The sequence below is a fragment of the Coturnix japonica genome, chromosome 7, assembly GCF_001577835.2.
Source record: "Coturnix japonica isolate 7356 chromosome 7, Coturnix japonica 2.1, whole genome shotgun sequence".
NCBI classification, from domain to species: domain Eukaryota; kingdom Metazoa; phylum Chordata; class Aves; order Galliformes; family Phasianidae; genus Coturnix; species Coturnix japonica.
In genome coordinates, this window is record NC_029522.1 from 2,756,118 (window position 1) to 2,772,647 (window position 16,530).

Sequence of the window (16,530 nt, forward strand, 5' to 3'; positions counted from 1 at the left end):
TAAATGATGGGGGAGGAGTATGGAACCAGTCTTTTCTCAGTGGTATTTAGTGAGGGAACAAAAGGCAAACAGCACAAATGGATATACAAGAAGTTCAAGTTAAACATCTGTAGAAACCATTTCTATTGTGAAGGTAGTCAAATCTGGAGCAGATTGTGCAGGAAGGATATGGCAGCTCCATGCTTGGAGATGCTCAGAATCAAATGACACAGTCCTGAGCCACCTGCTCCCATTGGCTCTGTTCTGAGTAGAATGAATGAACCAGTGGATCTGCAGATATTCCTTCCAACAACATCAATTCTGTGGCTCAGTTATGGATGCTGATGTTGGGCAAATACACACAAGTCTGAAGTGTAGATAATAGTAATAAAGCTGAATCTTCATCTGAAACCTAAGCAAAATGCAACTGAAACTCTTATTTCGTCCATTTCATACCAAGTGTGGCATTTTGGTTGCTCCTGAGGTAAAGGTACTCATTTCCCTGTTTCCCTGTCTGCTTTGTGTTTCTTGTCCATTTTGGATTAGATACAGGATGTGTTTTATTTTGTTTTTTAAACATATGCTGTAAAACATTGCAGCTTTTTGCTGAGTGAGTTTGAGGGCTGGTTATAATGAACTTTGTCTTATTAACTTGCAAGCAAAGCCCAGCAATCTACAATTTAACATGAAATCTAGTCAACAAATAACCAGTTGCACCAAAATCCTTGATGTTATTGACAGCTTTCTGCTGTGCTGATGGGAATGGTAGGCTTTAAATTTTTCAGACTCTTTGTGTTGGAATGCCAGGCTGCTTTTAGCTGAGCCAGTGAGCTCTGTTGAGAGAAGCTCACACTTCAGCTGGGTTAAATGGAACCTGTGCTATTAATGTCACCTAAATATTGAATAAATGCTTTCCCAGAGCCTCTATAGGTTCCTATTCACCAAATTATTTACAACAAAGAATGCTTTAAGATGTTGATCTGGTAGAAGAGCTGTTTGTCCTGAATCCTCTTTGTGGAAAAGCCTACCCTTGAGCTTGGTATATCTACCATGTAAAGGAAGTAATAGGGGATGTGATTTATTTGGAAATAGAATGTGTTTAGCACACACAAGAAAAACACTCAAGAAAAGATGGGTTACAGTTCTCATGCTGTTCCTGTGCACTCGTTCCTCATTTGGATTAAGTTCTGCTGGCTTTAGCTTTCATGGTTTGTTGTTGTTGTTGTTTTTTAATGCAGGTATTGATCACTACAAGGAGATCAAAGAGATCAGCATTTGTGAATTCCTGCCCCCTCACTTGGTCATTTATGTAGACGTACCTGTCCCAGATGTGCAGAAGAGGCTTCAAGAGAAAGGAAAGGTAATTCTGGCTCTTAAAAGCCTTCCTAGCTGCAGTTCTGGGAGTTGCATTCAGGTGATGTACTCCTTGCTCTGAGTGCCCCTTCTCCAGCTTCCCCAGATGACTGCTTTTTGATACCTGTATTGACATTAATTGCATGTCAGTTCAAGTAGGGGTGACCTGCAAGAGGATGGTTGTGAACACTTGGTGCTTTGATATTAACACAACTAAGCTAGCTTTTATAGATCTTTCATGAGACAGAAAAACCATTGAGCTTTCTGGCCAATCTTATGGAGAGCTATGAAGCAGTAGAGTTGATTCTTGTCACTCATGCAACTTCTTTGTGATCTGATGCTATGGTAGGTGATTTCTATGTACTGTTGATCTTTGACAGCTGTAACTCCTGTCTTCAAGCTGCCTTTTAAATTTATGTCATCTGATGGATATTACTGATGAAAATAAAAGTAACTTCAGTTCTATAGCATTACCTCTTAAAATTTACCTCTCGCTCATCAGCCTGTTACGTTACTGGGTTAGTGAAATTCTCTTTTATCAGAAAAAATGGTAGGAGGTTTTTGCATGATGATTAAATATGATGTTTGGTTTGGATTTTTTCTTAGACCTCCTGTGGTTTTTGAACATATGCTTGTAACTGTTCTCAGATCCGTTATGGGGGTTAAATGATGTTTACCTTATACCTTATTCAAAGGCTATAGGAAATTGTATTTGGGTGAAGTATTTAACAGTGGAAAGCCTGATACATGAAAAGAAAGCTTTGACTTATTACAAGAAACATTTTCAGGTCCCTTAAAAGCTCAGTGATGTCTGCTTGTTGAAGCAAATGTGTGTGTGTTGGTATGCTGGGTTTATGTCAGTAGTGGTTTTTTTCCTGCCCATTTCAGAGGGATGCTGATCATTGCCAAGGGGAAGTGACTTCAGAGCTGTAAAGTGGAAGGCTGCCCTTGCTGCTTTGTGATCTGTGTGGCCTGAATAGCTTTGCCTGCTGATCAAGTGGCTTCTTTCCTGCCCTCCAGCAGTTTGGATGCTGACTAAACAGCGCCTCCACTCTTTAATGAACAAGGCACTCTTGTGTGGGAGAACTATAGATTTCTTTGTTTTGGCAGCTTCAGTTACAGACATAGAAACTTAATGTATTGTGGGAACCCACACATTCTTTGCCCTATGAGCAAAAAGGTCAGTGGCACTTTTGAGACGTTCTGGCAGGAATTGCTGGCGTAAGAGAACTTCCCTAGGCAGTGCTGGGCATTATAGGGCTTGTTTGGAGATGGAACTTTGGGTTCCTGGTGGATGGAGTGTCTGTGATTGGTATTGAGGAAAGTTATTGAGTAGCACTGGAAAAAGAAGATCCTTCTACTGTTGTGGGCGTCTTGGATATGCGTTATTTGAGTAGTGGCAGGAAATCCTTGATTTTAGGATTGAATTTCAGGAAGACATGCTAAATGAAGGAAATTCCAGTTGTTTTGCAAACCTGGCATTAAGGTAAGATGTGTAGGAGATGAGGTTTGTGGTGAACTGTCCAGCAGCTGGTGGGATATCCTTTAAATCCCAAAAGAAGATAGAGAGGAAAATGGTTGCCTATGCACCTGTCTGAAACTAGAGAAATGGATTAACATTGGCCCTCTTGCTGGAGAGGCAGACTTGGACCATCCTTTTCTCTCTTTTAGATGATAACACATAACTTCCTTGATTATGCAAGTAGATAACTTTCCAAAGATTGAAAAAAAATAAGTTTTGAGACTGAGAATTCCCATAAACTGAAATAAATTGTAAGAAGGCTTTTTGTTTTGCTTTGACATCATTCTGTTGAGCCCATCTTTTCCTTTATTTACTAGATTCACTATCAGATCAGAAGATGTCATGTCTAATGATTAAAACCATGGGTATAGCGGGTGTAAAGCAGTGATTACTGCACTCTGTGGCTTATTCCTTGGGATGCTTTTGATGTTTAAGAAACTCTAAATGTCTCAACACTTGAAACTCAAATATGATTCACTGAATAGCTGCTGAAACAACAGTGAACTCTGGGTAGATGGTATAGGACCGAATTCCTCTTAGACTTCTGTGCTGATGGGGAAAAGAAAGTACACTTTACAATGTTATTATTCTGTTTTCTGTTTGTTTTTAGCCTTATGAGAAAAAGGCTTCTGCTTTGTACCTCCAGAGCATTGAAGATGCTTACAAGAAAACCTTCTTACCAGAAATGAGGTTAGCAAACCAAACTACTCTGTCTGTTGAGTCTTTGAGTAAAAAATGTGTAATGTTCCTAAAATCTCTGCAAATAGAAGCAAATAAAACCATATTGTGTGTGATCAGCCTCCTCCTGCTATGTGATACAATGTGTTGCCCTATTTATGTGGTATCGTATCCATGGTATGATGTCTGTGTATACTTGTGTGTAGTTACCTCCTGCATGTAAGAAGCTTGATGTCACCACTACAGTGTTGGAGTATTAAAAGTGAAATGTTTTTAGGAGCAGAGTGGGAGGAATGTTGTGCAATAGTAAACTCATTGGATTTTGTTAATGGAGCTAATGAGCCTGGATCCACACTTGGGATGTTTCTTCTCCTAAGAACTCTTTTCAGTTGCCATAGCTTTGGCCAATTTCATGATGGTGATACAGAAGGAGGGGGTTTTTGTTTGTTTGTTTTAGGTACGGGCTTTTCATTCCTCTTTCTAGTTCAGTTTCTGTGCCTTGTGAGGCAGACACATTACAGCCAGGAGAGGATTCGGTGGGCTTTGTTGGTACTGTTAAACAGTGCACTGCTACCTGCTTTTAGAGGCTGAAGCACTTGCCTTTGAACTTCCCAGGCTTTCTCTAGCTGGGGAATGAGAATGTGTGAACTTGAGACTCTAATAGTTTGTCAGCTGTCCCTATTCTTAAGAAATAGCTCTATCAAAAATCAGATTATCTTACAAACCTAAAAACATGTGAGCGTGAGCAGTCTTGTGCTTCTGAACAAATTACTTCTAGGAAAAAAAGCTGCTAAAGGTTACATAGTCAGGTCTGCTTTACATCAAAAGAGTCAACTCGTGCAAGATTTGTTTTGTTCCTGAAGTTGACTACTGAGTTTCATTTCTTTAAGTCAAAGAAGATCTATAGGGATACTGTTGCTTGCTTGCTTCCTCAGTGCTTTCTTGCTCCAGCTCCTGTGCTAAATCAGTATAATTGTGCTATCAGCAATTGAAGCAGATTTTGAGCTTGTCATTCATACAGGGACAGAAGCTGTTGGTGCTGTGTATGGTTAGCTGCCTCTGAGTGCATCCTCTACAGATTAACAGCTGCCAGAAGGAAGTGGCAGGGAGGAAGGGTGGGAAATGATGGGACTGTCATCCCCCTGAGGGCAGAATTGGTTTGAATTTTCTTGCAAGGAGGAAAATGCTGCTTATTCTTTGGATCTAATCTGGCCTCAGAAATACCCTGTGTTGTTCAGCAAGGCTAAACCTAGCCTAGCTGGTCCTGCTGTGATTTCAACTCTTTCCCCTTTGTCTGTACATGGTCAGTACACTTGTTAAGCAAACACCCTCTACTTGGCATGGTCATCAGCACCCAGTCTTACAATGGCTTGTCACATCGATCTGCATGCTCAGGCCTGAAGAGAGATGTCTCCGTCCCCTTGGTGGGAGGAGATCTGAACATGTGAAACTTTAGCTGCGCCTATCTCTGGACCTTGCTGATGGCTTGCGTATTGCATAGATGCACACAGGCTTCAACTTTCTTTAACTGTTTGCTTGCTGACTCGCTCAGTGGTGCACCAAATGGTGATCATGCCCAGCTGTTAGTCTGTAGACAGACTAAGTAGTACTAGATTTCCTGATACGTCAGTCTTAGAGTGAGTATTTGGTGATCCTAAGATTTGTGCTTTCTTTCTAGTCTGACATGCCCAAGAATGTCTTTGTGTATATCTATACCAATCTATCTATCCACATATATATCATTTTTTTAATTAATTTGTGAGCTGTGTGGCATGTTCTTGGTGATTATGAACAGACAGTTTTTGTCTTTTGTTTGACTTTCTTTTCTGGTCCAGTATTTCAGATCACTGATGTTATCTTTCCTATCCAATAGAATCAGCAGCTGTTTTCACATAATGAAAGCCCTGATAACATGCAGAGTATCAAGTGATTTGATCTGCATTGTTAATTCAGCTGCCAGCATAAGGCTGAGGCCTGGCCTCCCTTCTGATTTGTGACAGTTGAAACTGAAGGTGTGTATTCACATCCTACGCTGTCTCAGCATCTCCCTGTAAAGCAAATCACTCGTGGTATTTCTGTGACTGAGGAGTTGTATGAGGCTTCCAGCTTTTTTCTCCCCCCAAGATGGAAAAAAAAAAACCCTCTAGAAACTGTTTGGGAGCACCAGTTGAATTGCTGACAGTGTAAAACTTTGGGGCTTTGTATGGATAAAGAACACTTCATAAAGGAACTTTTTTTTGTTAGCCAGAGCTGTTCTGGCTGAAAGATGATAATGCAGACCAGGAACCAGCTTGAACTGCTGCAGCTTTGTTATTTGGTTAGCACTCCTGCTTCCAGCAGCATTGTTTACATTGCCAGCCTTGATTCTGATTAAACTTAGAAGTGACTTTTCTATGAAGGCTGCAGGAAAACAGCCTGTTGCTTGTTTTAACTGCTCTTTTTTCTACACGTAGGTCATGCTGCCTCTGTTGTGTTGGTTCATTTAGCTCAGGCTTAGTAATAATGACAAATGAATGTATTATGTTCTTAAGACTTACCCACACGGGTTAACATACATGTAAAACAGAAGGTCTGCTGAAGCTTTGGGTTAAACAGTTTGAAGGCATCAAGTAGATTGGGAAATTGTGGGTAGTCGCCCTGGTAACATCAGTGAAATGGAAACAAATACAAAGGTGGGGTATTTCTGTTTTTCTTCCTTTACTGAACTAAAACTGTAGATGTTTTACAGGTCATTTGTACAGTTTCATGTCAGGAAAGAAACGACTTAGAGATCTAACAGATCTATTGCAAACCCTGGAAGAAAACTAAAAAATGATTCTGTTTCTGTTTTTGTGCTTTTAAACATCATTTCTGCTTCATTTTGATGTGCAGGTGAGTTGATGTTAAAAGCAGTTGTATCCTGTGAGCTCAACCTCATTTTATTTTGTTTTTTTCCATTGCAGTGAGACCAGTGAAATTCTGCAGTACACAGCAAGTGAGGCGGAGGATGTGGAGAAGGTAAAGAGTTTGCTGCTTCCAAAATGGAAACTTAAAGAAAACACCTTATCTTAGATAAGTTGGCTACTTAATGTAATTAGTTCTTGCTGCTGTGTCAGTGTTCTGGGCTAGGACTACACTATGAGTGATTGTGTTTTTGTCAGAAGAGTGTACATCATACCCCCCATACCTTTTGCCGGTGTATCTGCCCTGAGCAAGCAAATTCCACTGTATTTATTAACACATATGATTACTGCTACATTTTTTCTTCTTCAAAAGAATCTTTTGGCTCATTTAGCTTATGCCGGGTGTTTCCAAATCTGGTTTGGTTTTCCAAACAAGTCCCAAGGCAGCATTTCCCGAGTCTCTGGGCTGTACAGTATGGCTCTTTGGTTATTATCCCTCTTTGAACTGTTGTGGCTGGTGGGATAGGTAAGGTTCCTTATAGCTTAATTTGGGAACAAAAGGCATTAACCAAGAACTAAGTCCCAGCAGCCAGCTGAGATTCTTTCTACCAGTGCTAGGTCTATTTCTGTTGGCTTTTGCCACCAAGCAGCTTCTTATGATCCAGATTGGTGCACAGGTTCCTTTGCAGTAAAATAGCTGTTGTTTTCTCAGAGCTGGTCGTTATTGGCTTATCACAAACGACTTGATAATCAGAGCTGCTGCAAAGCTTGTAGCCCTGGTTTATTCACCTGTATTGACTAGCATGTGGTGTCTGTACTGTACCACCTTTTCCAAAGTGTTTTGCATGACTTATTGCTGCAATTATTCTTGCTTGTGGAAAAAAATAGTGGGATAACATAAACCTCTTTCTTCTTTTGAATTTCACCTCTGCGATCCCCTCTGAAAACAGTGATAGGCTTTATGTAATGCTGTATAGATCTGCAGTGGTCGTGTTTCATTGTCGGGGATGGAAGCAAATCCCTTGAAGTTCATTTGCACTCTATAGTAGCAGTAAGGGTCTCAACTTAGCGAAGATTTTGGACAGTGGGCTTAACAGTGACTTCTGCCAGCTCCCTCAGCACCCACAGGACCCATGGATTTATGGATGTCCAGATTGCTTAACTGGTCCTTAACCCAGTCCTCATCAACCGAGGCAAACTCCTCCTTTATCCTGACTTCCTCTGGAGCCTCAGGGGTATGGGGCTCCTCAGGACAGCCTCCAGCAGTATAGACAGAGACAAAGAAGGCATTTAGTAACTCCGCCTTCTCTGCATCTTCTGTCACCAGGGCACCCACCTCATTCATCAGTGGGCCTACATTGCCTCTAGTGTTAGTTTTATCTGCAGTGTATTTGAAGAAGCCCTTTCTGTTGTCCTTGACTCCTCTTGTAAGCTGTAATTAAGATTGTTACTGCCAACCTTGACATTTGTAGTGAGGGAGTTGTCTGACTGCTTGTACCCATGCTGAGCATATTTGAACGTTTTGGGGCATTGAAGGAGTTAAGCTACTACTGCATTCCTCACTTATGGATGTACTGGTCAAGCTGGGGTGGAAGTAATCTTTCATTCCAGCTGTGATAGCTGACCCAAACTGAACAAAGGGGTATTCTGTACCATGTAACACCACAGAACCATGTAACATCACACTCTTCCATGGAAGGAGTTCCAAAGTGGCCTTTGCTTGGGGACTAACTGAGCATCAGTCTGCTATTGTGAGCTGGTGAGTGATTGCCTCTGCATTGCTCAGCATTTGTTTGCTTTTGCTTTTTCTCTTTGTTTATTCAACTGTCTTTGTCTTGACTTAGTAGTTGTTCTTGCTTTTGTCCTAATTCTCTTGCTCCCCCACTTCGCTCCCCACTGTGGAGCAGTGAGCAGCTGGTTAGGGCTTAGCTGCCAGCTGGGATTAGCCCACCCCAGCTGTGGAAGACTCACCACAGCAGCAGTGAAACTTGGGGGATCCTGAACTGTGTGTTTTCAAGTTTTCAGAAAGTACTGGTAATGGTAGGGAGTGATAGCTCCCGTAGGGCAACAAGTATGTTATGCTGCTGTGGCCAAGCTACAGCTGTGAAATGAGGAGTATTGAGAGAGGCTTTTTGTTAGGTCCATAGGCAAGAGCAAGTTAGGCTTGACTTCTGTCAAAGGGGCTCTGCTGTCACTGTTCAGTTGGTAGAGCTCTGACACTCATATCCACCCATGCTGGAGCATATACAGTGACAGCATGACTTGTTTTTCCAAAAGAAGCATAATGTTGTTGTTACTGACTTGCATTGTTACTTACTCTCCTTGAGCCAGATGGCAAAGCTTAATCCTATGAGCAAGCGGATGGAAAATCTCCTGGCTGTGTAAGTGTAGTACATGCAGTTGGAGTCAGTGATATAGTTCAGCAGTAAACTTCACTCTCTAAAGGCTGACTTTGTTTGGAAGTGCAGGGTAGGTTCTATTTGTGCAGTGTGCATTACAGGTAGCATTCACCTAATAGCCTCATGTGTCCTAAGATACTTGAAGCTCCGTTGGTCAGATCAAATAGCTGTTTTTAGAGTATTCAAAAAGAGAAGTTTCTAAAAATGGAGTATCTTTATAATTTTTAAATACCAAAAGCCTTTCTTTGCCTTTGTTCTGAGATTGAACTTATACAGACAGCTACCTGTGATCATTGCAGGAATGAGAGCTTGTTTTCTTTCTGAATACGTTTCGAAGTGGTCGGAATAAAGCCATTTGTTTCCTTCCTAGACTTCCTAGAAAACTATTGCTGGAGGTTTGATTTTAATCCTGCAAATCAGATTTTAAAGTCTGTTTAAAGCTCTTACAGTCAAGTCTACCAAGCTCAGCAATCTTGTGTCATTGCTGGGCGTGACAAGGCTGCACACTGATGATCCTTCTCTTAATTTAATTGGACAAATCTGGACCAGAGGATGGATTATTGAAGTCCAAGTGCAAGATGGTATCATATTTTCGTTGTTAGATATTAGTTATATATAGTAGGATTTTTTTTCCATTTGAAAGAATAACATTTGTTCCCTTCTGTTTGGATTCAGTTTACCTTTGAAATGAAATGACTGACATTTGGTAATAAGGGATAACGGGGGAGAGAATTGATTTTGGCTTAAAGGGTCTTTGTGTGTAGGCAGCTATATCCTGCTAATAGAGTGATGTTTAGCTGTTAGCCAGCTACAGTTTCTTTACTGTGCAATTGGGAGCTTAGTTTTGTATGACTTTATAGTTAAATAGTTTTTTGAGTTGCTTATAGAAAACATTTCTGGTGTCTTTTAAATAGATCAGTTGGGGTTTTGTATTGTAATTAGGATTGGTTGTAACAATTAAAGGATTTGTATGTGCTCCAATGAACTTGGTTAGGGTGTTTCAAACTACATTTATGTGAGAACAGAACAGCAAAAAGTTGGAAACTGCAGGAAATTATCTAGGTGGGAGGCTGCTGGCGGACCAGCTCTGTACCATGTCCTTTGCCAGTGTGGAATTGGAAGGATTCAGAGCTAGCTAGCATGAAGTGTTTGGTTGCAGTTGCTGTATGTGTGCTGCGCTTCTTCCTGCAGGCTGTAGTCGAAGTTCCTGGGGTTGGATCCTGCATTGCTCCTTGCACCCTGGATTCTGCTGAAAGAGAAACCTGATCTGGCTGACAGATCATCCCTTGTCCCATAGCTGTGTTGCCTTCTGCTCATGCTGGAGTTCTTCTAACAACAGAATTCACCAGATGACTATGAAAACCAGCTTAGACAATACAAGCTGTTTGTATTGGTTTAATTGCAAAGATTATGGAAAGGAGTCTCATTATTGAAAGCTGTTTTTTCTAAGTCCCACCATGCTCTGTGGTGTATTAAGTCCTGATCTCTCCTGGCCATTGTTACGTATTGTGCTGCTTAGTCAGTCCTAAATCATTTATTTGCTACTAATTCCCAGGAGGTGCTGGTGCATTTTTGTGAATTAAAAAGTTGTTCTTGTGGCCTGGTGGGAGGAGGAGGGCTGATACCATTATTAATGAGCTGCTGGTGAAGATTTCTGATGTGGTAATAAGCGTACAAAACTAATTTGGGTATTAATTTCTTTTTTTCCCCTTGACGTGGTCTGAGTCCTTTTGTTAGCAGCTCCATTATTAGTTCTGTCGTCAGCCATAGTGGGGAACCTGCAAATTTCTGCTGTGGAGTAGGGAAGTAATTGCTTTTGTGCACCTGATGGGAAGTATGTTGGAAGTTGAACTTTTAAATTAAGAATAATGGACATTTGAACAATGTTCATCTTTTTCGCTTGTAAAAATGATGCTGCGTCAGGCAGTTCAGTAGGAACAAGCAGTTTCCAAGTATAATTTTGAAAGCTCTTCTAGATGTCTGTTTTCTGCAGTGTTTTTCAGCCCTGAAACAGGTTTTTTTCCATCAACAGGTGAATTTGTCATCAGCTTTATTTAATATAAAAAGTAGGTTTCCCATGCTCTTAGCTATGCTATCTCACTTAAGAACTCAATTATTTGTAAGAGATTGAAAATGGTTTAACGGTGTCTTGCTTGCAGTTTTAAATATACTTTGATGCTGTCACATATTAACCATATCTTTAAAGTCTTTAATCAGCTAATTTAGTCTGTAGCAAATATAAAGGCTTCAGTTAAACAATGGTTCAGTTACTCCTATCTCCAAGCTGCTACTTCTTGCCATAAAAATGTAATACTGCCAGAGTGGACCTTTATAGTTGGGTCTCCTTTGTAGTAGAGTGTTTTTATTACCCTTCAGGTGGTAATAAAAGGATTTAGTGCTCACTGTGATTGCAGGGGATAGGTTAGTATGGATTTAACATACAGTAAAGAATGAAAGCTTTTCTTTTTTTGATTATTTTATCACCTTATTACTGGCATCTGCTTGCTTTGTTGTCAGGGATCAACAATATGTCATGAGGATTTCAGTCCTGACCTCAATAGCTTTATCCTTTCTTTCTATAAGAGGCATCTGTGAAGTGGTAGGAGTTGCCATGATCTATTCTTTCCCACGTTGCTCTGAGGTTTTATTTTAAGTGCATCGTCCTGATGCTGGTTTAGGTTTCCTTGTAGCAAGTAGGTCATGTGTGATAACCTCAGGCTTGTGTTAAACAATTGCCCAATGGACCAGCAAAGATCTATTTTCTGATGGAATAAGATTGTAAATGAGGCTTAAATATGGGATTGAAAATTCTGGTGATTCTAGTGGAGTGATTTGCTGAGGTGTTACTTGTTTGAATGGTTCTTGGTGTCAAACAGAGACTTTTGCCCTTCCTTTCTGCTCCGGATGCATGTGTGCATGGATAGGTTTTCACGTCTGATCAAATCCAGAATCTTTGGACTTCTGCTGCTAATTCAAGAGCCCCTCTATTCCAGCCTGGAGTGTACCCCAATTTCTGTCTTGTGAACCGTGCCCAGCAACATCAAGAAACATTTGCATTGCACTTCAGCTTTTCTCAGTTAATAGACTACAGGAAGGCCTTTTTACTTCGTGACTTAAGAGTATATTTCAGTGGGGCTGCTTTGACATTCTTATCAGACCACCTGTTAATGTAATTTTCCCTTTGATTTCAGGTAATTGAAGACATTGAGTACTTGAAATTTGACAAGGGCCCATGGCTGCTACAGGATGATGTTTCTTTTCATCATTTGAGACTTTTGTAAGTACGATAACTTCCAGTATTAGAATATTATTTAGCCCTGGATTTCTAGGAATTGTTAAAGCCTTGACCCTTTTAAAGGTACGTTTATATTTGCATTGTGCTTTGTTTTTTGTCAAGTCAGCAGTGACCGTAGACTTGTGTAATACTGTTGCTTTATAAGATGTGTGCAGAGTTGTGTTGCTGCTAACCAGTAATTGGAGGAGGGAGAACTCTTCACCAGTTTTGTTGCTCTTCTCTGAACCTGTTCCAGCAACTCAATGTCGTTCTTGTAACAAGAGGCCTAAAGCAGAACACAATATTCAAGATGTTGTCTCACCAGTGCTATGTACAAGGGGACAATCATAGAATCCTCAGAGTTGGAAGGAACCTCTGAAGTCCATTTAGTCCATCTCCCCTGCAGTGCACAGGGACACACCACAGCTAGATCAGGTTGCCCAGGGCCTTATCCAGCCTCGCCTTGAAAGTCTTCAGGGACAGGGCATCATCCAAATCACTAGGCAGCCTGTTCCAGTTCCTCACTACCCTCACTGTTAAAAGAGTTTTTCCTTTTATCTAACCTAGATCTTTGAGCTTGAAACCATTGAAATCATTTGCTCTTGTCCTGTTGCCACAGACCCTGCTAAAGAGTCTGTCCCCTTCTTTCCTATAGCTCCACTTTAGATACTGGAAGGCTGCCACCAGGTCACCTTGCAGCCTTCTCTTCTCCAGGCTTCTCACTTCCCCAGTGCTGCTGTTTGCTGATGCAGACCAGGCTGCTGTTGGCCTTCTTGGCCACCTGGCTGTGCTGCTGGCTCATTCAGGTGACTGTCAGCACCCTCAGGTTCTTTTCTGCTGGACAACTTTCCAGCCACTCTTTCCAAGCCTATACTGCTGCATGGGGTTGTTGTGATCCAAGTGCAGCACCCACATGTAATTGTCAGCTACCATGCAATTGGACTCAGCTGAGTGATCAGCCTATGCATGTCACTCAGCAGATCCTTCCTGCCCTCAAGCAGATTGATGCTCTTGCAACTTGGTGTCTTCTTCAAACTTGTTGAGGGTTCACTTGATTCCATCATCAATATCATTGATGAGGGAACACTGAGGGTGACCAACTACCATACTGCATTTAACTCTGCTGGCAGCATCCTTTGGGGCCTGGCCATCTAGGCAGCTCTTTACCTGGCAATCAGCACACCTGACCAGGCCACAAGAATTCAGTTTCTCCAGGCATTTCCCAGGTTCTTACTATTGGAAATATATTTTGCAAGCACTTCTGTTCTTGGCTAGGCACAGGCATGGAGTTTTAAAATAACATTTATGCAGTTGACATGGTGGTGTCTCTGTTGCTCTGGCAGCGTGACATCCTTCAACAGAGCTTGTTGACAGGGCAACCATGTAGTGAGATTTAGGTGTGGTGCTGTTTAGATTGGATGCGTTGAGAGTGGTGTTCTAAAAGTAATTTTTTAGCTGTCTGCTTTTAAGTATCTTCACAGCAGTCAAGAAGCTGGCTGAACAGTGTAGGGTAAAAACGAAACAGCCAAACTTGGAAGACTGTGTGGAAGATAAGTGCTTTTGTGCTTCTTTTGTCTGACTCCCAGAGAATAATCCTAAATCAGAGCAGTAGCATGTAGCAGTTCAAGGGCAGTGGGGTTGGTTTGTTAGTTTTTCTTCAGGAAAAATGTCTGCTTAATTGGGCATGAAGAAATCAAAATCAGACAATGGAAAGCTTCTTGCTGAAATAAAGTCAAATTTGATTAAACTAGTTCTTTGCAAGTACTCCATGGTGATCTCTGTTCCAATTTAGTTGTGGAGTGTTCACAGAACAATGCTGAAAAGAGAGCTAGCCCTCCAAACTTGAGGAGATATGAATCAAATCATTGACCTGCACGTAAGCAAGTGAGTCTACATTCATTAAGGATGAAGCATTAGGACTGCCATTCTTAAGTCATGTTGATGAACAAAATGTTCTCTGGATAATCCCACATTAAAAAAAATTTACACTTGGAAGAGTGTTAATAGGTTTAGCCTTGACTGAAGTGAGGTAAGCTTCCCATTGTACAGAACAACATCAGACTGCATGTACAGTTGTTGCATTTTTAAAACAAAGCTTTAACAATTCTACGATCATGTTAGTTTCAGGTAGACTCCCTCCAGTGTGCTCAGGTCTCTCTTGTCCTGGTAGGCAGAACTGAACCCAGTACTCCAGGTGTGATCTCACCTGTGTTGAGCAGAAGGGAACGATCCCCTCCTTTGTCCTACTGCCAATACTTTGCTCAGTGCACTCAGGACACAATCAGTCTTGTTTGTCTCAAGGGGACTGTGCTGGCCCATGTACAGCTTTGTGCCCACCAGGCCCATTCCTGTACAGCTGCTCCCATCTGGGTACCCCCTGCATGCCCCGCTCTTCCTCTTGTTGATCTTAGAATTTCAGTCATGTTATACAGGCACTGGAATAGTAAGTCATCTGTGCTGTTACTTGAATTGCCTCCTAATATCAGCAGTACTGTTGTGCCTTTTGTCTGGCTCTTCTATCAAGGGTTGAAGGTAGATTGCAGAAGAGCAGCTTTGAGTGGCGTCTAAGAGAAGCAAGTCAGGATTCGAGTGCCCTTTAAGCACCTTAGAAGAGTTTTCTGTATGTAGTAATTAAAGGATACATCCGGTGGCTTACATCCCATGAAGCTATGGAAATCGGATTTCCTTTGAAAGGAGAAAATACTTTTAAGTTACTGTTTTTCCTATAGCTTTGCACTGGTACAGGTACTAAGAAAGGATTATTGTTAATTGTGGAGTGTAGGAGGGAGTTAAAAGAAAGCACACGAAGAGTGCTGTATTAAGATATTGTATGAAAATTGCGCTTTGTAACTGTGGAAGAGAATAAATAGCATTGCTGAGGAGTTAATTTTTCATTGAACCCTGGGTGATGATGACAGGGTTTCCTTTACAAGACTTGTCATTGCAGATAATAAGAAATCACTTCTTCTGTTGACAGCATGCGGCTATGTTACTGAGATTTCACAATGCAACAAACTGCTCATTTAAATGCTAATATGGTTCGAGTTTTACTACTTCCACTTGCCTTCAGAATAACATTGTCAAGACAGTGGTTTTGTGTTCAGAGGTTTGGTGAAAGCAAAACTGTCCAGGAAATGGTGAGCAGCTTCTAGCTTCTTGTAAAAAAAAAGTACACTAAGTAGGAAAGAACCTGTGGTGCTTGCACAGGCTTTCAGATGCCCCGTGCCCATATTAATTCCTGCTGCTGGAAGGAAGCTTTAATAGTGTTGTGCACCCCAGATGGGCCACAGATCTCACACACCAGCACTTGCTGCCCTCTCGTGTTCCTGTTAGGCTGCAGCAACAGTTTGGCTTTGCTGCTGCTGTGTTCTCTGCTGCAGGGGTGCTTTCACCTCTCGCACATTCAGCTTACACCAGGGCATCTGGGCAAAGAGGAACTGATGGACATGTGAGGATGGCTTTTCCATTGCACATGTATAGCGCCCTGATGTATTAAAACCCCAGCAGGGCCTCTCACTTCTTTGGTAATGCAAATAATAAGCAAGCTAATCTGACCAGGGAGCCGCACCCATATACATCAGTTGCAAAACACATCATTTATCTCCCTGCCTTGCCCTGAAGTCCTCTCTCCCTTCCCCTAATAGAGAGCAGTGTGATCGTGGGATTGAGGCATGTCTTGCTAAAAGGTTAAGAACGTATTTGTGTGTATGTAAGCTGGACGGTTCTCCCAGAATAGTGTCACCTATGCTAATTTGCAGGTGAGGGAAACGCTGCATTTGACGTGTCCTGTTTACAAGTCCCCATTTAGATCTGTTACATTACTGCAGCTCCTTCAGAGTTTGCTGCAGCACAACATATTAATAATAAATCTTCAGCCGCCATTACTTCCCATTAAAAAGGGGTAGATATCAACATTTGTTTTATCTTGGATGAAAACTTATCCCTTTTCAATGTAAACAATCTAGCCATAAAATAATTTGTCACTGTCATATGTTCCACTTAGTTTATCAATTACAGTTAGTGTGCTACATAACCTGTGTAGTAAATTGCTTGGTATTGTGTTTGGCATTACAACAGAAATATATTTTGCAGTTGTTACTGAAGGATCTTGTATGAGCGGTTGTGTTAATGTTTCTTCAAATACTTAAAGCTGTTGCAGACCCCCCAGCTGGGCGTATGTTTCCTTTTCTGTTTGTTTTGCTCTGATGAAATGGCATCTTGCAGAGAAGGGAATGAAGGAGGGAAAGTAACTCTTCAGCTCTGTTTCCTACCTTTAGCAAAAGAAAGGCACATCCCTTCTGAATGCATCCATCTGATATCAAATAAGAGTACCTGAAGAGATTGTAAGAGGTGTTCTTATAGCTCTTCTGTCATGGAGACCCCAAAAATCTCATAAACCATCCATCATAGAACTTCTGGTACTGCTGGGAGCTGCTTCTTTAG

At 41.4% G+C, this 16,530-nt stretch overlaps 1 protein-coding gene across 1 annotated transcript in view; it reads left to right on the forward strand.

The window, feature by feature from the left end:
* The window catches only part of NDUFA10 (NADH:ubiquinone oxidoreductase subunit A10), a 34,212-nt gene that overhangs the window by 3,892 nt on the left and 13,790 nt on the right, over positions 1–16,530 (forward strand). Inside the window, exons 5-8 of the mRNA XM_015867812.1 lie at positions 1,218–1,339; positions 3,465–3,544; positions 6,475–6,529; positions 12,005–12,090. Coding sequence (XP_015723298.1) covers positions 1,218–1,339; positions 3,465–3,544; positions 6,475–6,529; positions 12,005–12,090 — 343 coding nt within the window. The remainder of the gene's footprint in view (positions 1–1,217; positions 1,340–3,464; positions 3,545–6,474; positions 6,530–12,004; positions 12,091–16,530) is intronic.